This window comes from Populus alba, chromosome 18 (genome assembly GCF_005239225.2).
Source record: "Populus alba chromosome 18, ASM523922v2, whole genome shotgun sequence".
NCBI classification, from domain to species: Eukaryota; Viridiplantae; Streptophyta; class Magnoliopsida; order Malpighiales; family Salicaceae; genus Populus; species Populus alba.
Genome location: NC_133301.1, coordinates 13,903,001 through 13,927,698, shown reverse-complemented (window position 1 = coordinate 13,927,698; position 24,698 = coordinate 13,903,001). Strand labels below are relative to the sequence as shown.

The 24,698-nt window shown below is 34.7% G+C and overlaps 3 protein-coding genes across 6 annotated transcripts; 2 read left to right on the top strand and 1 right to left on the bottom strand.

The window, feature by feature from the left end:
* The first annotated feature begins 4,767 nt into the window (after window positions 1-4,767).
* On the top strand, window positions 4,768-9,197 carry LOC118052084 (zinc finger BED domain-containing protein DAYSLEEPER). Of its 2 annotated transcripts, none has more exons than XM_035062910.2 (2): window positions 4,768-5,179; window positions 7,055-9,197. In XM_035062910.2, the coding sequence occupies exon 2, from the start codon at window positions 7,055-7,057 to the stop codon at window positions 9,053-9,055; it is 2,001 nt and encodes a 666-aa protein (XP_034918801.1). In that variant the 5' UTR covers window positions 4,768-5,179; the 3' UTR covers window positions 9,056-9,197. The 2 variants fall into 2 exon arrangements, with proteins under 2 accessions (XP_034918801.1, XP_034918800.1); XM_035062909.2 differs by having other exon boundaries at window positions 4,771-5,179; window positions 7,038-9,197.
* A 1,354-nt stretch (window positions 9,198-10,551) lies between these two features.
* Window positions 10,552-14,596, top strand: LOC118052083 (zinc finger BED domain-containing protein DAYSLEEPER). The gene is made up of 2 exons (XM_035062908.2): window positions 10,552-10,681; window positions 11,821-14,596. The coding sequence occupies exon 2, from the start codon at window positions 11,917-11,919 to the stop codon at window positions 14,008-14,010; it is 2,094 nt and encodes a 697-aa protein (XP_034918799.1). The 5' UTR covers window positions 10,552-10,681; window positions 11,821-11,916; the 3' UTR covers window positions 14,011-14,596.
* Window positions 14,597-14,833: 237 nt separating this feature from the next.
* Window positions 14,834-18,231, bottom strand: LOC118052082 (probable galactinol--sucrose galactosyltransferase 6). Of its 3 annotated transcripts, none has more exons than XM_035062905.2 (6): window positions 18,087-18,231; window positions 17,939-17,988; window positions 16,452-17,824; window positions 16,151-16,360; window positions 15,865-16,014; window positions 14,834-15,712 (listed from the first exon to the last, which is right to left on the bottom strand). In XM_035062905.2, exons 1-6 carry the CDS (start codon window positions 18,226-18,228, stop codon window positions 15,025-15,027), a joined length of 2,613 nt encoding a protein of 870 aa, XP_034918796.1. In that variant the 5' UTR covers window positions 18,229-18,231; the 3' UTR covers window positions 14,834-15,024. The 3 variants fall into 3 exon arrangements, with proteins under 3 accessions (XP_034918796.1, XP_034918797.1, XP_073262441.1); XM_035062906.2 differs by having other exon boundaries at window positions 17,939-17,981; window positions 18,087-18,198; XM_073406340.1 differs by having other exon boundaries at window positions 17,982-18,117.
* Window positions 18,232-24,698: the final 6,467 nt, after the last annotated feature.

Sequence of the window (24,698 nt, the reverse complement as noted above, 5' to 3'; positions counted from 1 at the left end):
TATGGATGTTCAGGACAGCTTACGCGCACTTCGACTAATCTCACAGGCCCTGAAGTTAATGATCATGTAAGCCTTCAGTGATCATTATATTAACAACCACATGGCTCGAACCTAAGACCATAAAAAAAGAAAATTCATTGATTTTATTTTATTACTACTAAATCACCTACTAGATAATTTTTGTTTATCTTTTCTAGTATTGCTTCGATGCTTAACTTTTAAAAGGTAATTAATGTGAGATTTATACATAATAAAAAATGATCTATTGGTAAAAAAGTCACGGAGATTAAATTAAGATAAGTTTTTCAAAATTACAAATTTTTAATGAAGAATTTTTAGAATATTTTTATTATCAAGTATTTTTGTTTGTACCGGATAAAATAGCTAATCGAATCGGAACTGACTGAAAGGATTGCTTTGAATCGAAAAGAATGCATTGCGTTTCAACTCCCTCAACAATCTCTAAAGACTTTTCTGGGCTTTCATTTAAGATGCATGTTATATATATATATATCAAATATCTTTTATCTACTATTTAAAAATATATATATTAGGTTCTTAAGCAAACAACTGGATTGCTTTTAGTGTAGCTTGTATAATCAGCCAAAATAATGGCTGTAAAGTTTATTTCCCCTCCAATTATAGCTATCTTGTTAGTTACTACAGGCACCAATTGGATGAAAGAGATCCTATATATATATATATATATATATAGTCATGATGGCCTAAAACAGGGGACCTCTGTTGCTTTTCCTAGATAAAGCCTTCACCCCCCCCCCCCCCTCAATTTGTGATGGTGAGCTGTGAAACATGCAAGCCACGGGAGTAGCTGCTGCTGCAAATTTCTTTTTGTGGTCGAAACGTGCTTTTAAAAAAAAAAAAAATTTTTTTTTATTTTAATATCTTGATATTAAAAATAAATTTTTAAAATTAAAAATATTATTTAATGCATTTCTAAGTAAAAAATACTTTAAAAAACAATTACTACCGTGATGTCAAATAAGCACAAAGTCCTTTTCATTAAAAAATAAAAATAAAAGAGGTGGGATTTTATTGCACCTCCTCTCGCAAAACACTATTCACTTAAATAAAAAAATTCTTCATTTGTTTTTTTTTTTTAATTTTAATTTTATCCTTCAACATCAGGTTTATTAAAAATCAGGTTTCATTTTTTTTTTTAATTTTTTTAATGATGTTATTCTAGACTCATGATCAGGACCGCGAGTTTAACAGGTTTACTCGAGTTTTTTCCCTTTTTCTAATCGAATTTTTTTCTCTCAATTTCATCCTTCAACATCGGGTTGATTGAGAATTAGACTTCGTGATTTGTTTTGGTTTTCATTCTATGAGGTTGTCTTTATCTAATGACTCAGGTTATTGGTTTGACGAGCTAACTTTGGGGTGACTCGAATTGTTTTTCGTGTCATTTTTTAGTTGGTTTTTCAATTTTTATCTCATCCTTCAACGTTAAGTTCATTAAGGATTGAACTTCATAATTTTTTTCAATTTATTTTTTATGAGGTTATCTTAGTCTCATGATCCAGATTACATGTTTGACGAGTTAACTCAATTGACTCGAGTTTTTTTCCCTTTTTCTATTTAACTTTTTTAAAAATTTCATCCTTCAACGTATGACTGATTGGAAATTAGATTTCATGATCTGTTTTGGTTTGCTTTATATGAGATTATTTTTATCTCATAATTCGAGTTATGAGTTTGGCGGATTAACTGGGGTTAACTCTAGTTATTTTTTTATGTACTTTTTTTAATTGATTTTTTTTTAAAATTTCATCTTTCAACACTAGGCTGATTGAAAATTGAGCTTCATAATATATTTAAATTTACTTTCTATTGGGTTATTTTGGTCTCATGACCCGGGTTGCAGTTTTGAGTTGTTGGTATGGATCTTTTTTTTTTTCTCTTTTTTATTGATTTATTTTTCAATTCCATCATTCAACTTTAGAATTATTGGAAATTGAGTTTTATAATTTGTTTTGATTCTCTTTCTATAGGGTTATTATAGACTCATGACTCAACATAAAAATTGACAAGTTAACCAGGGTTGACTTAAATCAATCAAATACGTTGATGTCTTATTATTTATAAAAAAAATGTCATCTTGAATATTTTTTTTAAGTCAATCTTTGTTTTTATCAGTCGTTTAAGTTGTCTTTAAACTTTTCAAATAAACCGAGTCACATTGGGTCAATCATCACACTATTTAAAATCTTATTTCTACTAGAAAAACATTAGTAACACATAAATATTTTTTTATGTTAAAAAAATTAATTTGAATCTCAATATAGCGCGTGTCAATTAACTAGTCTTTAACTAAAACAAATAATAAAACAAGAAAGTCATTTCATACTAAAAAAAAAATGGTATATATTTATTATATAACTTGTAAATGGAATTCCCAAATTTCCTTGTCAAATACTACCAAATTCTAGTAATTAGGCATAATAATATTTGATCTATTGTGAATAAAAATCTATTATTATGGTTATTAAAATTGATATAATGGCTTTTATAGAATAAAAAAATGCAATTAAACACTATATATTTAGCATTTGCTTGAAATGCTATTATAACATGTATTTATAATGATTATTTTTAAATGATGGTCTCTCAAAATTATTCTCTCTTTTTGGCAGTTTAGGTGGTGTGCAGAGAGCAATGAATTTGCCTTATATTGAATGGCTAAAAAAAATGCTTGAATACTCAAATATCAATCAAATGAAGGCATCCTATAGGAATTGGGGCTCCTTCTGAGTCAGCAGGCCCATATTACTGGGAAATTCTGTAGAGGGCGGTGTCTGGGGAATCCCTACCCTAACCTTTTGCCCTTGTTTGCCTGCACCATAGTTCCATGCCCCCTGAACACAGTTAATAAATCCAGTTTCAGATTAACCGGGTTGTTTAATCCGGTTAAAAAATTAGATCTCAAGTTATATAGGTTAACTTAAATAAATTTAGGTTTCCATCCAGGTTATCTTAAAAAAAATATTTGAGTTTTGATATAAAAAGTTTTTATCTTATATTGAAAATATACTATTTTATACTTATAAATTGAAATCATTTAAACTAAAAAGATTGCTTATTTTATATTGAAAAAACATAATTTTTTTATTTGTGATATGAAATATATATGCTAGTAAGCTTTCAATTCTATATTGAAAAAATAAAATCTTCTTTTAGTATTTATATAATGAACTTTGATATGAGTACTTACAAATCAACAAAAAAAAAAAAAAGTAGATTTACACGCATAAGGTTGAGTTGAGGGATTCAAAAAACCTATAATTGCCCCTTCTTATGTGCAAGAGAATGCCTATCCTTTTTGGATCTTTTTTCTCTGGACTTAATTTTTAGCATGTTAAATAAAATGCTTGCATTAAAAAAAAGGTTTATTACATGTTGAAATGTGAACATGTAAAAAATAGGGAGGTCTCTACCTTCTAAAAAAAAAGAGGTATATGGAAAAAAATAGGTTTCTTTCAAGTTTTGTCGGGTCATCTAGATTTTCGAGTTGACCCGATAGATGAGGCAGTTTTCTCCGAGCCAGTTGCAAGCTCTGGTTTTGCCAAATTTAGATCTAGCAAGAGCTCTAGATCGACTTATCTGGTCGTGGTTATGAGCGAAGGCCAGTTACATCTCTTTAGTGGTTGGGTTTTGAATTGTGATGAAATAATATCAAAGAAATGAGGTTTAGATTTGTTTTTTTTTTGGTAATTTTATGATTATGGTTTAAAAAAAAAAGATTTTAAAAATATATATTTAGTTAAAATAATTTTTATATGCAAAAGAAATAAAAAGCAATTCTTCATAGATAAAAAATATATATATATATTATTTTAGTTTCTACACAAACACAACTAAAATTTAAAACACATAAAAAATAAAAAGTTATTTAACCAAATAACTTTTTCTTCGTGGTAAAGAAAAAGCAGAAACTTCCAAAAATACCAACCAGTTCTTCCATAGTCACATAATCAATAAGTTATAGTTGCTAGTGGGATATGATTTTGCCCCTTAAAGGCCTTTTATCATGTTTTATGCTTTCAATATTTGTTGTTGTTTGAGTTGGAATTGGCTCCTCTTTCTTTTTCCACTCGATGAGTTAAATCAGGTCCAATCCGTGATAATCAGCACTCAGATTGCATCACACCTAATTTGAGATCTCAATCATCTCACGAGACTACCATGTTTCTATTTTCATTTTGATTTGATTTGTCTTGGACCACCACTTAATAATCAAAATATATCAATTTTCCACTTCAAACTTGGACTAATTTATAAACCATTTGATTGCGCAAATAATTCATCAGGTAAATTTTCAAATAATCAAATCAATAATAAATCACCCTTTAATTGCTCACCTAACCCTCATAATCATCATGGGTTAGACTTTTTCTCATTTGGGTCATGGGTCTACTCAAGACCCTCGTGAAAGCAACTCCATTTTCCAACGCCCTGTCCCAAGCTCCAAGCCCGAGTTGGGTTCGATTCAGAACTCACTCACTCACTCACTCACGCCACTGCTCAACGAGCCTGGCAAGGGTACATTTCGAACTCCTTGACACCGTCACCGCCTCCTCTCCTTGGGCTAAACTAGCGGAGGCTAGAGAGAACCAAGGCAAAAACCAAGAAATTTTGAAAAGTGGTGGGGTCCATTTACCCAATAAACAAAAAAAAATCCATTAATTTTCCTCCTGTGGGCTACCTCCCTCACGCAAACCCTAAACAGCAAAAAGTCTTATTACACTCTCTCCCACGAACGCGCTAAAGACTAAAGATAACACAGGCATGGCTAATGTCTTGTTGTCAAGTGTAAGAAAATGTGGGCTTTTGTGGTCCATTTTTCGGAGGTAACGAAAATAATTCTAATTTAACAACAAACCTCTTTGGACCCTTAAAGTCCAAAAATAAAAAATCGTCTTTCCCCTCTCTCTCTCAAAACTTTCAAGTCTGTCTCACCCAACCAAACTAACCCTTATCTCGTGAAAGGAAGGAGGTCTGTTTACCCCCAATTTTAGGTCCAATTAGGGTTTCGGGTCTGGCTTTCAAGCCCATATCAAGATCTCTCTGCAAAACCCTAGATCGTGCCTGAAACCCATCGGAGCTCTGTTCCTGGGCTTCTTTTAAGCTTAACGATCGCATCTTTCCCTCGTTTCCACCGGTAAAAAAACCCTAACCCTTATTTTTCTTTCAGTCTTGCCTTGTCGTTGTGATTCTCGTGCTCTTGTTTGGTTTCGAGTCTCTCTGTTGTTATTATTCTTTGTTCGGTGGTAAATTGTTGAACTGGTTTACTTTTATTGCTTGATTAAGGAACTAATGGAGGTTTTTTCAGTGTTTTCATGTTAAATTCGTTCCCTTGATGATTGTTTCGTGCTGAATTTGTTTCCTTTTTCATGATTAATCGATGGGTTTGCTCTTTTTCACATGGGCTTGTGATTTCTTGTTATGATCGTTATAATATTTGTGAAAGGAGATGTGTTAATACTTTTATATTGTTGATCATGGCGGTGTTCCCTTCAATTTTCTGTTTTTGTTCTGGGCTTGTTTTCTGTCTTCATGTTTGTTGAATTGTGTAGCCCAACAAAATCAAACTTTAGATCTGTTTTTCCTTCCTTTGAATCGTTTAAAACTGTTTATAATAGGGAGAATACCTATTTTGACCCTGATCCATTTGGGTCCCTTTACACGAACTTTTGACGTACTCTTGGAAGAACCTTATATTGGACCTACAATTGACGTATGACTCCTAAGTGGCCCAAAGGGTTCGCACATGGTCAACTTGAAAGCTAGCTTGGTGGCCCATGGTTCTGCACCCAGTGGCCTTATAATCAACTTATGGTCTGTGGCTGCTGGCACAAGCAGAATAGCAGATATGGATATCACATATGATGTAGTCATGACCTTGTAGTTATAGGACCTTTCGCCTGTCCTTGCCTGGACCGGAGAGGTGGATTTAGTCTCAATGTTAAGAGTTGGTGCGAGGACATCACCTGGCCACAAAACCGAAAAGAAAGTAAGAAAGAAAGGAGGTTCAGAACCTGTAATATAATGTGGAAGTGTCTTTAATATGTTAATTTCTTTCAGGTTTTGCTTCAATGTTTATGTTTGAGAAGGTGTGCTATTTCGTTATTAATGGAATATTGGTATTGAATGTTTTGAACATTTACTTTCCACGAGAGTTTAATATAATGATTGGAAATTGAGTTCACAAGTTTGTAAGCTCATGGAGTTCACACTTATTCGGAGGATCAGCCCCTGAAACTAAGGTTGGGAATTGAGGATGTTTTCACCATTCAACCATCTAAGAATAACGCTTGTTGCTAAAGATAGTAAGGGACATTTTTTGTTTCTTCAACAATGGAGTGTTATATCAAGGTTCAAGAAGCTCTTCCACTTTCCTTAAGGATAGAGGGGAAGGGTTGAGCATGCATCTTCTACTCATTGAGTATCAGAAAGCTGTGACTTTAGATGGCAGGCTGGCTGTCTGTTAATTTATTTGTTTTTATAATACCATCACAATGACTCGGGCCTTATCAGATGACTTGAGCTAGTGTTTGCATGATTATACTGCGGAGGTGCCTTTATGTTTATTCTAGTACTTTGTTATCTCCTGTTACTTAGTTGGTCTAGTCATCATGTAATTGTTTGTTAATGGTTGGCTTATTCCTATTTGTTGTCTTTCACTGGACTTTCCACCAAAGACTTCTAAAATAATTCTGCATTAATACATTTACATGGAACTTTACCATCTGAGATGTTATAATGTTTTGTTTGGATTCAGCTTTGTTTTCTTGGGTTCATGACTATGCATCTCTGTTTATCTGAACTACATGTTTTCATCTTGAATGCTAGTATAGCTCCTTGTGATTTAAGCAGCGGTCAATTTTTTTTATTATCATTATATTCTACTTTAGCTGTCACATCAAAATGAATTGTGGTTATCATTATATTGAAGTGAAATTTTTATGCCGTGGGAAAAATCATACACTAAATCTGCTGTTGCTTATTTTACTGCAAAGTCACTTTCTGAGACCAGATGGCAACCCCTGAAGAGAATAATCAGCTGGTGATTGCTCCTGAATCTACTCCAGAAACACAGCCTAATAAGCGGAGGAAGAAGAAGTCCATAGTCTGGGAACATTTCACGATAGAAAATGTAAGCCCTGGATGTAGAAGGGCGAGCTGTAACCAGTGCAAGCAAAGTTTTGCATACAGCACGGGATCTAAAGTAGCTGGTACCAGCCATCTCAAACGGCATATTGCCAAAGGAACTTGCCCAGCACTGCTACGCAATCAAACACCATTTACCCCTGGGATGAATGGAAATGGCAGCATGTCCGATCCACCTAAACGTCGCTACAGATCCCCGAGCTCTGCCTACATTTCCTTCGATTCAGACCGTTGCCGTCATGAAATTGCCAGAATGATGATAATGCATGACTACCCTCTTCACATGGTAGAACATTCTGGATTCCTAGCCTTTGTCCAGAATCTTCAACCAAGGTTTGACATGGTGAGCTTCAACACCGTCCAAGGGGATTGTGTTGCCACTTACTTGAGAGAGAAGCAAAACATTATGAAGTTTGTTGAGGGCATGCCTGGGCGTGTCTGCCTTACATTGGACATGTGGACTTCTAGCCAAAGCTTGGGTTATGTGTTTATAACAGGACACTTTATTGATAGTGACTGGAGGCCTCAGAGTAGGATCCTCAATGTTGTGATGGAGCCATATCCTGATTCAGACATGGCAATCAGCCATGCTGTTGCTTGTTGTCTTTCTGATTGGAGTTTGGAAGGCAAACTATTTTCTATCACTTTCAATCATCCAGTGGGTGAACCTGGGCGTGAAAACCTCAGATCTCTTCTCTGTGTCAAAGATCCCCTTATCATCAATGGTCAGTTAATGATTGGGAACTGCAGTGCTCGCATTCTAAGTAGCATTGCAAAAGATGTCCTATGGGCTGGACGAGAGATCATCAAGAAAATCCGTGACAGCATAAAGTACGTGAAGACTTCAGAATCTCATGAGGAAAAGTTCCTTGAGCTCAAGCAACAGCTTCAAGTCCCCAGTGAAAAAAGCCTATCCCTTGACAATAGAACTCAATGGAACTCGACTTTTCAGATGTTGGTTGCTGCTTCCGAGTTAAAGGAAGTATTTTCTTGCTTGGACACTTCTGATCCCGATTACAAAGAAGCCCCTTCCATGGAAGACTGGAAGCAGATTGAGATTATATGCACATACTTGAAACCTCTTTTTGATGCAGCCAATGTCCTTACATCCAGAAATAATGCGACTCCAATAACATTCTTTCATGAACTATGGAAGATTCATGAGCTGTCTCGTGCAGTAGCAAGTGAGGATCCCTTTATCAGCAGTCTTGCTAAACTATTGCGAGAGAAGATTGACAAATATCTTAAGGATTGCAGCCTTGCTTTGGCAATTGCAGTAGTCATGGATCCTCGGTTTAAGATGAAGTTGGTTCAGTTCCGTTTTTCAAAAATCTTTGGTGACGAAGCTCCTTTGTATGTTAAGATTGTTGATGATGGCCTCCATGAGCTGTTTCTTGAATATGTTGCGCTTCCTCTACCCCTTACTCCAACTTATGCTGAAGATGGAAATTTTGAGAACATGAAGACAGAAGATAACCAGGGAACTCTCCTTTCAGACCATGGACTTACAGATTTCGATATGTACATCATGGAGACTACTAGCCAAAATACTAGGTCAGAGCTGGATCAGTATTTGGAGGAGTCTTTATTGCCTCGCTTGCAAGAGTTGGATGTGTTGGACTGGTGGAAAATGAACAAGCTCAAGTATCCGACCCTTTCAAAACTGGCCCGTGATATTTTGACCATCCAGGTATCTACTGCTGATCCTGACTCTGTATTCGATACCGAGATCAAAGAGCTGGATTCATACCGGAGTTCTTTGAGACCTGAGACAGTGGAAGCCCTTGTGTGTGCTAAGGACTGGCTTCAGTATGCGTCTGCTGCACCTGCTGAAATTTCAAATGCGATTGTCAAAGTAGGGTCTTAGATCTAGTGTTTGCATGTGTATGATTGTAGGTTTATGTGAGATGCTGCTAGTTTTCTCATTCACATTAGGCTACTATGTGTAATTTATGTATCATTGAAGATGATTATCTTGCTTGGACGTGATAACTTAAATTTCTCGAGTAGATTTTCGGGCAGTTTACTCTTCGTATGGTTTTAGTCGCCTGTAGAACATCCAATTTATCATGGCCGGATGCTAACAGTCGACTACAGAATTGAGAAGTGAATCAAATATATGTAACTTTTATGAACAGAAAACAGGAACAGCAATGGGGAGTGGTGAGATACAAGGTCTTGGCGCCTTAGCTAGTGGTGGAATTTACAGGCGAACATAACAACCGTTGAGGAACATGTATATGGTTAATGTTTCTGACTGTTTCACTTGCAATTCGTTAAATAAATATATCACTAGCTCAGAACTTCTCAAAATTAGGGACTGAAACCTAGAACAGACCAGCATGAGGATCCTATGTACTTCACTTTGAAGACATCTGCCTCTTCTTTCTAAGGCTTTATAGAATGGATCACTGTGTTATGTACTGTATAGACTTGGGCCGAATCGCTCGGAAAAAAAATACAATGAGGAAAAAACAAACCAATCCAGGTTGAAAAAAAATATAATGAGTAAAAACTATCTAGTTAAAAACACTCATTTATTTACTATCCGAGTAGACTTTTTAAGACTTGATCAATTAACTTGTTGACCTTTTAAAAAAAAAGTTATTTTACAAAAATAATATTTTTTTTATCTATTTTTTTTTTTTTAAAAATAAAATTGAGGGTTTAAACTAAGTTAACACTCTTGATTTGTATTCCAAACCTTGCCCCTAATTAATCCTAAATCTGGTTTTACATCTTTGATTTTTAATAATGGAGTCGCACAAAAATTAGTCCTGGTCTATTGAGAAATTTTTAATTAGATCCCTTAACTACAACATTTTTCAATTGGAGTCTTTTCACGATTATTTTATGTAATAAATGGTGACATTTTGAAGAAAATCCAATGCTTTCAATTTAAAATTGGGATGAGTTTAGATGGAAGTATTTGATTGAAAACAATCTTTTATGCTAAACTTAAAAATAAAATACTTCATAACCAAATTGAGAATCAAGCAAAAAATTTGAGATCTCTCTCAAAAAGTCTTTTTGTTTATAAAAGCGAGTAGAAACCTGGTATGCATCGAGCATCCACAAGATTAAATGCATGTGTGCATTTCACTCATGGATGGAAATCTTCTATCCTCGTATGGAATTTGGATGCCTACCTCTCTGATTAACATTTCTCCATTTAAGAAAAATAGGACTAAAATGAAAAGGAAAAAACAATTAGAAAAGGGAAAGAAATCCTTAAAGTGGGCTATATATCCCTCCACCACTCTCTTTCCCAATTCAGGAGATGGTGGGCCGAGTCCATGTTCCCATGGGTCACTAAAATTAGTTGTATTTAACAAAGCTAGCCGTGGACCCAAAAGTCCAAATCTTAAGAGCTAGGGGTTTGGGTTTCCTTTCAAGCCCAAAATCTATGTGTGCAAAATCTAGAGTTTCGCCGGAGCTTATCGCCGGTGCTTCTTACATGATCAAAGATCAAATCTCTCTCTATTTAAAAAGGGTAAAAACCCTAGCCCTTATCCTCATTTCTTTTACTTCTGTTTAGTTGTTGTGGTTTTTTGAATTTTACTTCTTTTTTGTTCTTGATTCTATGTTTTGTTTTCCAGGTTTTTGTTTGATTGTGTTAAATCAAGATTTTCTTGACTCTTGATTGATTAATCAATCAAGAAATGAATCGTTAATTTCTTGATTGGTTAATTACATTACACTATCATGTGTTATTTTTTATTTTTGATTACATGCTAAATATGTCTCCTTTTCAATGATTAATCGATGGGTTTTTTCTACTTTGATCTGGGCTTGTCTTTAATTGTTATTATTTTTAGTAAAGAAGAGGAGTTGTGTTCTTAGGCATGTTTTCCTTTCTGTCTCCTGCTTTGATCAGATTACTTTTTTTTAAACCATGCCACCAATGTTCTTACTTCTTAGCCTTTTTATAAGGGGGTTGAAATACCCGTCTTGACCCTGAGACCATGGGGGTCCCTTTAAACAAAAGTCTTTATATTGGACCCACCTTATTCCATATAGAGCCCATACAGTGTTGAAGGCAGTTAACATGATACTGGAAGCTAGTTTATTGGGCCATTGTCCTTCAGCTAACTTGTAGGTCTTACAATCTGTTTTAGGCAAACAGGGAAGTCAGGCCCTTGTATTTATACAGGATTTATATGATGTAATAAGGAAGGCCTTGCTTCTGTTTGAGAGAGTTGGTTATGTCAAATAAGGTACTGATGATGGTGAAAATTTACCATGGATTTGTTTCTGTACAATCAAATGGTCCTCTCAAGGACAGACAAAAATTTCCTGTGGTATAATGATCAACGGAACTTGAAGTTGGTGATCTTGCATCTGCTGCCTGCACAATATTAGGAACCTAAGAATTCTGTAATGCAGGCAAGTACCTGCTGGACTTGTGTTAATTTTTGCATGGTATTGCAATGACAAAACAATGATCCAGGCCTTTTCAAATGGCTTGAGCTAGTGTGTGCAAAACTTGGTATTACATTGACTGGTACAAGATAACGATGTTTAGTTTGTTTGCTTTCGTTCATGTGTATCATTGGTTGTCTCCATTGCATGTTGAACGTGTTCTATATCAATGGTTTTCATGAAATTCATTTGTGATTATTATCACTACAGGGAAGTCAGTTTTCTAAGCCGTCGTCAAATCCTGTACTGGATGTTCTGTCATTTCTTATTTGCTGCATAAAGTAGGAACTCATTTTTTGATACAAGATGGCAACCCTTGAAGAGAAGAATCTGCAGCTTATTGGTACTCCAGAAAACCAGATGGCAACACTTGAAGAGAAGAATCAGTTGATTACTACTCTAGAATATCAGATGTTGACTCTTGAAGAGAAGAATCAGCTGGTTGCTGCTCTAGAATACCAGATGACAACCTTTGAAGAGAATAGTCGCTCGACGCCTGGTCCTGAAACACAGCCTAGCAAGCGGAGGAAAAGGAAGTCCATGGTTTGGGAGCACTTCACCATAGAAACTCTAAGCTCCGACTGTAGAAGGGCATTCTGTAAGCAGTGCAGGCGAAGTTTTGCTTACAGCATGGGTTCAAAAGTATCTGGTACCAGCCATCTTAAACGTCACATTGCCAAGGGAACTTGTCTAGCACCACTACACAATCAGGGGAATCGACAAACACCAGGTACTCCAAAGATGAATGGAAATAGCAGTATGTCTGATCCACCAAGACGTCGTTACAGATCCCGAGACTCAGCCAGCATTTCATCTGATTTAGACCATTTCCGCCAAAAAATTGCCAGAATGATGATAATGCATGATTACCCTCTTCACATGGTCGAACATCCTGGATTTGTAAATTTTGTCAAAAGTCTTGAACCGAGATATGACAAGGTGAGCTTTAATACAGTGCAAGGAGATTGTATCTTGGGTTACTTGAGGGAAAAGCAAAACGTTATGAAGTTTATTGAGTGTTTGCCTGGACGTGTTTGCCTTACATTGAACGTGTGGACATCTAGCCAAAGCTCAAGTTATGTGTTTATAACAGGACACTTCATTGATGGTGACTGGAAGCCACAGAGGCGGATTCTCAATGTGGTGATGGAACCATATCCTGACTCGGATGCAGCTCTTGGCCATGCTGTTGCTAGTTGCCTATCTGATTGGAGTTTGGAAGGCAAGCTATTTTCTATCACTTTCAATCATCCAGTGTGTGAACCAGGGCGTGAAAACCTCAGATCTCTACTCTGTATCAAAAATCCCCTTATCATTAACGGTCAGTTACTGTTTGGGAACTGCAGTGCTCATGCATTAAGCAGCTTTGCAAAAGATGTGCTGTGGGAAGGGCGAGAGATCATCAAGAAAGTCCGTTACAGTGTGAAGTATGTGAAGACCACAGAATCCCATGAGCAAAAGTTCCGTGAGCTCAAGCAACAGCTTCAGGTCCCCAGTGAAAAAGGCCTGTCTCTTGATAACCAAGCTCAATGGAACACGACATATCAGATGCTGGTTGCGGCTTCAGAGTTAAAGGAAGTTTTTTCTTGCTTAGATACTTTTGATCCTAATTACAAAGAGGCTCCATCCATGAAAGACTGGAAGCGGGTGGACATTATGTGCACATACTTGAAACCTCTTTTTGATGCAGCCAACTTCCTTGCCTCTAGAACAGGCCCAACCCAAAATACATTCTTTCACGAAGTGTGGAAGATGCATGATCTGTATCATTCTATTACAAGCCATGGGGATCCCTTTGTCATCGGTCTTGCTAAAATAATGCAAGAAAAGATGGACAAATATTTGAAGGAGTGCATCCTGGCTTTGGCAATTGTTGCAGTCATGGATCCTCGATTTAAGATGAAGTTGATTGAGTTCAGTTTTCTGAGATTCTACGGTGAAGAAGCTGGCAAACATGTAAAGATCATTGACGGTGGGCTCCACGAACTGTTTCTTGAATATGTGAGACTTCCTCACCCTCTTACTTCAGCTTATGCTGAAGATGGAAATTTTGAGAACAACACGAGGACAGAAGAAATTTCAGACAACGGGCTTACAGATTGTGATGTGTATGTGGAGACTACTAGCCAAAATACGAAGTCGGAGCTGGAGCAGTATTTAGAAGAGTCTTTGCTGCCTCGCCACCAAGAGATGGATGTGTTGAAATGGTGGGAAGAAAACAAGCTCAAATATCCAACTCTTTCAAAAATGGCTCGTGATATTTTGACCATGCAGGTATCTACTGCTGAACCTGACACTGTATTTGATACCGAGATCAAAGAACTGGATTCGTACCGGAGTTCCTTGAGACCTGAAACAGTGGAAGCCCTTGTGTGTGCTAAAGACTGGCTTCGGTACTGATCTGAAGCGTCCACAGAAGTTTCTAATGCGCTTGCGGAAGTAAAGGGTCTTGGATCTTAGTGTTTACATGCCTCTTAACCGTAGGACTTTTATTAGACTCGATTAGTCTTCTACTTCTCCATATTAGGCTAGACATCTGCCTCAACTGCAAAGAATATATAGATTGCTTGAACACAAGATGTCAAAAATCTATAGTATCTTTTCTGATTTCACGAGTCCCTTTATTTTTGTTTGGTGTTGTTTTAAACTTTTAATTGACTAGAAGATTTGGACAGGCTCATGGCACGCTAGCAGCAGTTATCTATTATCAACGCTAAACATATACAGGTGCTTGGGCTAGTTGTTGATGTCTAGCTAACCACACAACACCATTGAGAAGCTAATGCGATACCAAACCGGTAACAGCAGAAACAAAGGCTCTGAAGATGGTGAATTCTGATAATTAGCTTCTAAAATGATGGTGGGATGTACATGAGACCATAGTTCATAGTTGTATCTCCTAAATCTTCATTACTGAAGCTTGATTTTTATTTTATTTTTCACATTTTTCTTTGCTTTTTGGTTGAGGGAACTGAGCATATGTAGGTGGGTCTTAAATGAAATGGATCGCTTGACTTCACCCCGAACACAACTATCCAAAGCTGATTCTAAATTTTTTGTTTTCTGGTTTCTAGCAGTTGCTTAAATTGGATCACTGAAACGAGGAAGTAGTAGTCGTTTGTTAATCATCATCGACATTTTCAGTGATTCCGGTTGTATCTCATGATGTGGAGATAGATTTTTGCAAGAGTCAAGGTATATGAGCTTAGTCCAGAACAGAGTATTGATTAAACAAGTAGATGGCAGAGATCTTATTTAATCCTTCCCCCTTCAATTCCTTGCATGATTACATTAACTAGCAAACCACAAAGGGAAGCAAGGTAGAGGGGATACATGGCACGCCCGTACAATAAATACACCAGTACCAAAACCACCACCAGTCCAGCCCTTGACTCTATTCTAACAAAAGTTCTCCTATAACTCAATCTCAACTACATGAAGCTTGCCCTCCTCAGGCATGCTATCCAAGGTAAGACTAACCAAACCAGAATCTGAATCATACACAAATTCGACCACATTTGTGTCCACGATGCACTTTCTTGGCTTAGCAGATGAGTAAGCACCAAACTTGCCACATCCTTTAACCTCCATGCTAACTTTCCCTACCAGTTCATCACTACAGTTCTCCACCCTCTGTTCACTCACACAACTACTTTCACCCTTGTATCCATCATCAAGATTTGATAATCCAGCACCACCTTTCACTTCATACTTTAGCCCCTCAATGGCTCCACCAGCATTGAACATGTTGGTTAGCCCCAGGGGTGCAAAGCTGAACCCGGGTGCCAAGTCCTTGACGGGAGTGACTGTAAATATTTCATGCTCTAGGACTTTGAGTGACATTGGCAATGCTGCATTGTATGGGAGGGTGACAAGTTCTCCAGTCCGATGACAATAGACAGCACAGTTACCATCCCAGTTGAGGTCCATAGCAGCTTCAGCGATGAGGTGAACATCACGACCCCTAATGGCGCCTGTCAGTACCTCATTTTTGGTTTGGTGGAACGTGTTCTTTCTTTCAGTGCTGTTCCATGCTGCTCCTTGGCAATTGTAGACTCCTAGGACCCCTGTGAACTTGTTCATGTTCCATATTTTCAATAAGCTGCCATCAGAGAGATTTTGGTTCAGAAAAATGCCCAATAATTCAACGTTTCTAGGATGCAAAAAATAGCTAAAAAACAGATTTTTTTCTTATCCATGTTGTGCTAGTTAGCTTTGTTGATAAAATTATTACGGAATAAAGATAAAGGTTACCTAACGCCGTCGCGGGCTGGGTCGGAGAACAAGCAGTCACGGGTGGGCCTGCCAGGCAAACGGGCTCGAAGAATTGACCCATCAGGAAGGATAACAGAAAAAAAAACAATTTCTTTAGGAAGCTCAAAGTTGTGCTTCCCTGGTGCATCACTGTTCATCAAAAATGTTACCACCACACACCATTTAGCAAATTATAGAACACAAGAACTTGATCATTAGTGACTTGCATATCTTAATTTTACATGGTAAAATTGAATGATGATGATGAAGGGCTATGATTCATTACCTAACATAGATGGGTCCACCACTAATAGCCCTAGCAGAAGCATGGTATACAGCAGCTGGATGTAGAGAATGGAACATGTCCCAATCAGGCTGCATGAACTCTCCCAAGAAAACACTGTTATACGCCACCGCCGCTATATGGATGGTGTGTGATACTGGATCACGCGGGTAGAAATCATCCGATGCTCTCACCACTGCCGTTTGTTTGGAGCTGCACCATAACATTTCAAAGCACCATATCACATCAGATTAAAGCCCCAAACTCACAAACAAAACAAAAATAGTGGTTTTTAACAAATTACCAGTACAAAGCATCAGTATTATGGCTCATGCAAGCAATGCAGCCATTATCAGGGAAGTTCCTTGCGACAGAAGCATCAAGAGCCTGATGGTATTGCCTGGTCAATTGAACCCTGCCACCCAAACTACCACCAAGTGTCTCCAATATACATTGAACATCCACCTTAACTCCATCAATGCCGGCAGATGCCAGATAACTATGCAACTCGTTATAAAACTTGTAAACATTTTTTGGATTCACCAGCCCTAATCCCTGCAACGCCATGACATCATTTTTCCATGTGGGCTCATTCTCCACCACCCCCTTTGACACCATTGGATACTTCAGCGTTGAACCATACTCCTCCATCTCCTTAACTTCTGGGCGAACCCCACCCCAATATCCAGTAATAGCATGCCACACATACACATACTTTAGCCCATGTTTTTCCTTCGCTACGTTCACTATGCTCTTGATCCCCGCTGTGGGATCATCTTTCTTTTGGAACTTTGCATTTTCTTTAATCCCAGTCAACCTGAGCAACGGTTGCTGATTTTGTTTCTTCTCATCTTGATCATTGATTTTCTCTTGTGGGTCACCACCAACTGATTGCCATCCATCATCAATGATCACAAACTTTGGTGGGGTACCACCAGAAGCCAGACTTTCTAGCCCGGCTTCCACCCCTTCTTGTGTAACTTCTTGATAGAAAGCATCCCAGGTACACCAACCAAAATAATCAACAATTCCAGGCAATTTTTTCTCGTGCCGTTGACGGAAAGTCTTTAGATGCAACTTAACGGCTCTAACAGCCTCCGTTATAGTCCTAAACGGATCCGTCCCAGCATGAATGAACACAGAATGAGAAAACGATGTCCTTTTAGTCTCTGCATCACCACTTTCCAAACAGAGTTCAAGCTCGTCGTCAGCATTCCCCTGCAAACAGGCCCTGAATGATCCTTCAATCAACGGCAGGAAAACAGTGTATACAATCTGATTCTCTTCATCTCCACCGTCTGATTCAAGGTGGGAACCGTCTTTAGTTTCCACCAATAAAAACTGTGTCTCTAGAGGAATATCTCTCCCTTGATCTCCCATCTTTTGAGCCATCCACCATAGCTTAAACCGGAAACAAGCCATGAACCGGACATCACGTAGAGCACCCAAAGAAACCACATGTCTACTATTTTCTTGATCGAAAACCACGCCTAGAAACACTCCATCGACCGGACCTGAACTTGAACCGGATGTTGCCATAACATTGTCTGGTACACCAGTCAATATCGTCCGGTCTTTAACGACCAATTTGCTTTCCGAAATTCGAACCGCCGGTTTGATCGTCATTGCTTCCTTTTCCTCTTCCTTTCTTAAAGGAGTTGATGGGATTTCGCTCCTCTACAATTAAATATACATACGTTATTAATGCACAAAAAAAAGCTTCACAAAAATCATCAAAATCTGTATAGATAAAGGACAGCTAACTAGCTAGAAAGAAGACGAAGAACTTACCTGAAATGCTAACAAAGAGAGTGCTTTATAGTTCGAAGAATACCTGCAAACTCCAAGAGACGAGGAAGAGTGTCAGATTTTGTTCAAATTTTCTCAGAAACCCAAAAGAAAAATAAAAATAGCAACAAAAAGAACAGATGGTGAATACCAGAAAGAGAAGGCTTTTTGGTTTTTGCTTTAAAGAAGTTTAAAGAGAACCCAGTAGAAGATGAAGGCAGGTGAAAACAAGGTCTGCTATTTATAGTGCAAGATCGTACATTAATATTACGGTGACAAAATTTTGACAACATTTGTTTTTCTTCGTTCTACTATGATCGTTGTCGCTGTCAGTTTCCCGTCCCTATAAGAGATAAGGAATCCTTCTTTCATGAATTGAAAAAAAAAAAACAGCTTCGATTATTAATTACCACGTAGGATCCACGATGTACCGATCCATTAACTCGGTTTTGAGAACATAAATTATCTTTCTTTCACATTATAGTTCACGGTTTTTCTATGGGTTTGCGGCTTATAGATTGCCAAATGTAAGTGTGTTTTAATGTTTTGGGTTTGAATATAGATGTAGGAACACTCCTAAAAGATATTGAATCATTAGAATATTAGATTAACTATAAATTATTTTTATTAAAATAATATTATTTTTTTGTATTTTTTAAAAATTATTTTAATTTAATTTAATTGAGTTAGAATGAATCAATAATGATCTAGTCAATTAAATTTTTGATGTTTTTTTCCGATTTAAAACATGATATAGATAAGTTTTGGATTATAAACTAGATTATTATCTTGTGTCACACTGTTATGTCAATTAAAGTTTTTTCAAAAAATATTAATATACTAATAATGTGTTTTTTAGTAGGAAAAAAAGTTATAACTATATAAGCATTGATCTTGATGTAATTTGATCGATTTGATAAGTTTAAAAACAAACTGAATGATTAATAACAATATAGTTTGACTAAAAAATAATTAAAGTGACATTTTTTAAAAAATATTAAAATGACAACATATCATATTGACTCGGATTACCATCATTTTGTAATCTGTCAAATTTATTATCTAAGCCATGAGTCCATAATAAGTAATAACTCTATACAAAAGCAAATAAAAATAATTAAACTCAATTTTTAATTAACCTAGTATTAAAAACTATACTCAATTAGAAAAATAAATCGAGTTAATTTTGTTAACCAACTAAACTTAAGTCATGATATTTAATAAATTGAAAAGAAAAATAAATTAAAATAAATTATGATGTGTAATATCTACTATCTAATAAATTTTATATTAAAAAATGAATTTAAAAGAAAAGAAAAGAAAAAAGTCCTCGAATTTTTTTAAATCAAAATGAAAAAAGCCTTAGACATTTCATCGTGCATTGCTGTGAAATGGAAATTTTAGTGCACGTTAATAATAATTTATGATGCTGAGTGTTTGGCCTGTCTCGTGGAGCGTGGAGATTGCAATGTATCGGGTAGGGGTTGGGTTTTGTTTCCTTTTAAAAGTGCTGATCTGTGTCCACGTACTCGGTTTTTGGCGTTTTGTTCTTGAAAGGAAGTTAAGTTGTGGCGACCACTGAAATCATACCACGTGGATGGGAGGAGTCCGAGATCATCCGACGGTTGGAAAAAATTGTTTGTTTTAGTTAGCGTCCTAACAATCTCTAACTCAGCTGCCACATTAGTGTTAAAAAAATTGTCAATTTGACAGCATTTGATGGTTGTGTGTGCAGGTAGCATTTGACTAGTCGTCGATGCGTGTGAAGATTTTAATACTTCCAATTTATTGAATTTTACTATGTGTAAATATATGAATAATCAATCTTAATATTAGGTTGGCGTGTGGGGTGTAAAATATTTCTAAAAATATTTAAATATTATTTTTTATTTTTTATTAACATGTCAAAATTACTGAAAAATATTTTAAAAAATCAATTTAATATTTTCAAAAGCAAGTGAATTTTAAAAAAGCACACAAAAAAAAGTTATTGCATTTACAAACATGTTATTTACAATACACGGGGTTGATGATCGTTTCATTCCCTGGATAGATGACAAGTAATGCCTAACCCTTTCTAAAAAGGAAAATAAAAATAACTACCTATCATTGTGAATTTGTTTTGTAGAAATTAACTATTTATTATAATATTTATGAAAGATATTTAACAGGAAAAGATTTATGATGTTTAAGCTATAATTATTCATATTTATTTTATTCAATAAAGAATAGATAGAAAAATATAAAAAATCATATTCAGCTCCGTATTCAAAAACTATTTCTAATCGTTCCATCATTTTTTTTATTTTTTGTCATTTTCTAAGTATTAAACATTTCAATTTAACTATAAAATTTGTTGAATATAAATTTTTAAAAATAGGCAGCCCCTGAATGTGTTTGAATGGAAGGTAGTTTTTTTTTAATAAAAAATATAATTTTTAGTTTTTAAATATGTAATTTGTGTTTAAATGGTGTTATATATTAAAAAAAAAAAAAAATCATACCTTAAAGCCAAACACGCTAAAATGAGACCCGCCTAGACCCCATGATCAATCACTTGATTACCCCTCCAGAAAAGGGACCCACAGTCTAGTTGGAACATGGGACCCAAACATGTGTGCCGCGTCTGCTGCCAGGTGGATAATCTAGCCAGGATATAAAAATTATCATGTCACACGTAGCAATTTTTTTGTGGGCCATTCTTGTCTTGATACTGACTAAATTGTTGTTATGTAAATCAATTATTGGGATTCAATGATTCGTGCATTTAAATGGATAATATATTATATATCCACTGACGAGGTAAGATTTTATCTCATGTATCTTAGTGAAGTAGATAAATGGGATATTTAGTTATTTTTTTTATTCTAATAATCTCATTCATCTATTATTAAAAAAGTAATTTGTGGTTTATACCTGATATTTATAAAAAATCTTCTCTTATATATTTAAAAATTCTTTAATAATTAAATGAGTATTATTTAAAAAAAAAAAACACTTATAACATGAAATAAAACTCTAAAATAATATCATTTGTTTACGGAGAAAAATTGAACCTTTTTTTAAAGGATATTCTCTTTCTTTTTTTATAACCCCCAACACTTTTTATTGAAAAAAAAGTTAAAATATCTCTGATTTTTTATAATAAAATATATTTGATTATTCAAAATAAAATATTTTATAACCTGAGAGTACAAACTCATGATTGAGCTAAAAAATAATAAATTATTTCCCTTACATTGATAATTTTTTAAAATAGTAAATTCAAATAAAAATATAAATGTCGCTACTTTACATCAAAAGTTTCACTCAATGAAGCAATATATGCTGATCAGGACACGCTGGATCAATTATTGATTAATTAATTGATTAATGTATGAGGTTAGATGTAAAATTTAGTTGATTAAAAGGTAGTCAGTAATCAATGATTGAATAAAAAAGTTGATAGAAAAATTGAAATTAATCACATCACAACTACATTAATATTAAAAAATAATAAATTATTACCCTTTGATTGATAATTTTTAAAAATAGTAAATTCAAACAAAAACAATAAATGTCGCTATCTTAAATCAAAAGTTTCACTCCATAAAGCAATACATGTTGATCAGGACACGTTGGATTAATGATTTATTAATTGATTAATATTTGAGGTTAGATGTGGTAATCAACTCAAACAATAGAAATTCAAATTAAAAGGCAGTTAGCAATCGGGTGATTGAATTAAAGAGTTAAAGAAAAATTGAAATTAATCACATCACCACTAAATCAATATCGCCTCGCAATAATTAGCAAGTGCAGGCCAGATAATCACCATACAAACCAGCACTGAGCTGTTTGCCCCCATAATTAGTTGTGATAAGTACACGGAGTCCCACAAATTACAATACAGTCTCAGCTTCGAATTCAAAAGTAGATTGGAAATTTATCAATACTCAAATCTAAAACGAATATATATATATATATATATATATATATATATATATATATTCAATTCAAGTATTTAAGTTCAGGGTCCATCTATTTTTTATTTTAAAAAAATCAACAAAATTTGACTGAATTAATCATATCACAAATCAATTTATTTATTTTTATAATGTTATAACAGGTTAATTTCTTAGATTTTTAAAATAATTGTGAATAATTTATTCGATATTTTATCATAAAATTTTACTTTTAGTATGTAAAAACTATCTGGGATTCATTCCGGCAATTAAAACATAAAGGAATAAATAAATGATGATTTTGGGTCAGATCTACAACATAGCTGGCCTTAAAATATATCATCCCACGCATAGACTCGTATTGTATTTTTTTTCCTCACAAGAAAAAAAAAATACATTTTTTAAAAACAGCACACAAAACTTATAAGCTATTTAAAATCTTGTTTATTTTTTTTTTTTTAAAAAATTTAAAATTTGTTATCTTTTTTTCTTCAGATTAATATTTTTTTAATATTTTTATATCATTTTGATACACTAATATCAGAAATAATTTTTAAAAAATAAAAAAAATATTGTTTTAATATTTTTTTTAGTGAAAACACTTTGAAAAATAACCACAACTACACTTCCAAACAAACCTAGATATAATATACTAGCTTTACAATAAGGAATACTAAGAATGCAAAATTGATATAAAAGTTATTGAATCAGTTTTTAGTTATACCATGGTCCAAAACTGGTTCAAAACTTAAGTTATAGAATAAATTGGGTTGATTTGTTTAATTAAAATAATTTTATTTTAATGTTTTGTTATTTTAATTCAAAATAACATCAGTTTTTTTTTAAAAAAAAAATAAATGCAGTTTAATCTATCTAGTCAATTAGATCAAAATTCATTTAAGTCCATCCTGATTTTGATCAAAATTCACGTGGTAGTTGCTAATTCCCCTTGTATAAAGTTTCAGCATGTGCGTCACTAACTTGTCTATTACGAAACACGATCGCTTCTTTTATATATATATATATATATAAAAAAAGGGTTAAAAATGGAGATTTCTAATTTCTCCCGCTTTTTTTGGATGCTTACGCCAAGACAAGATCCTCGTCATATCAAAAGCTTATCATGCTGACTTGTCCCGAACCCACGCCTTTATTTTTCCCCTCGACCACCATGCTGTCACTGCTTTGCAGTCCAAATCATGTTGCTCGTGATATGAGAATCAATGTTCGTGTTATTTTATACTATAAATTTTATATGGTTCCGAGAGATAATAATGTAGAAGTTTTGGGTCTTAATTACAAGTAATTTGAACATATTTTTTAAATATTTCTTTTTGTAGATATCAATTAAATCTTACCTGGTAAATTCTAAATTATCATTAACGCTATTGATGAATAAAAAACACTCCACTAACTGTATACAATTCACAACTTCATGTTATCATTTTTTCAGGGAAAAAAACCATAAATGATTGGTTAATTAATTAAAAAACATTTCTATCAGTTATATATATAGTAGAACATGTATCGAGAAAAAATATTAATTCTTAAAAAAATTACATTAAATTGTTCTGATTTAAAAAATTGACTGCATAAAAAAAAAAAAAAAAAAGAAGCACCCTCCATCATGGGTTTTCTCTGTATTCATTATACTATTCAAAATATTATATAATATGGTTCCGAAATCAATACATGATAATCACGGGTTGTAAATTAATTTTCAATAATCAAAGGACTTACGCGAAAATTAATAGACACGTGTACGGTTAAAAGGTCACAGACAAAAATATCTTTCAGACACGAGCTCCATAATGCAAGGCATCAGTTACGAGGGTTGTTCCCACATAAGACATCGTACAAGAGACAAGATCTTGTCACTTTCGTCGCCGGAATAATTTTAGCCTCACGTGCTTGTAGCCGTAGGATGCGCTTGGCACATACTTACAAGTAATCTAATCGCTTATAAATTGACACCTGGTGTCTTTTACGTGACTTTCAGTAAAAGAAAGTGGTTGATTGTCGGGTTTGGTGTTTTGAGCCCGGAACAATTACTGAATGCTTCGCGAAACTTGGACGTGCAATGGTGTGGATTCGTGATGAAGGGTGTGGATCAGTCTGGAAGTGTAAAGATGGTGATGTTGCAAATTTCGAGGATTTTTTCTTGGGAGGGGTGGCCTAGAAAGTTCCGGTATTTTTTTTGTTGTGTGATGATTGGTGGATGTGGGGAATTGTCAATGCACAAACCTTTATTATCAATGAACTTGTACACTTTTGGCAGAACCTCGGAAAATATCTTGCCATCGCTCGCTGTTCTTGCAAGCGTGCAGGGAAGCATGCCCATTAAACTTAACCCAGTTGTTTGAATTAACTTTAAAATGTTGAAAAAATTGAGATTGAAACTTGATTCACTCCAAATCTCTAAGTTAAACTAAATAGAATATTAATTTGATAAAATGTGTTTTATTTGACTAGGTTTTTTGTTATTCGTTCATGTAATCAAAACTAAATATGATAGAATTAACATTAAAAAAATAAAATGTTTTTTTAATTAAAAAAATCAATTGAATAATTTAATGAATGTATTTTAAACCTTTTTTTTATGTTAATACCCGGATTGACCTTGATAAATACAATAAATTTACAAATAATTAAAGTTATATCATCACAATTTGTTATTTAATTTGTGGTTTCTCTTGTTCAAGTCAGAGCAAGAATTATGCACATATACAGGGTTCGACCTTACAAACCTCAATTTACAAACAACACAGTAGAGAAAGTTGAAATGTGAAGTGTGAGCCTAAATCAACTAGCCTAATAGT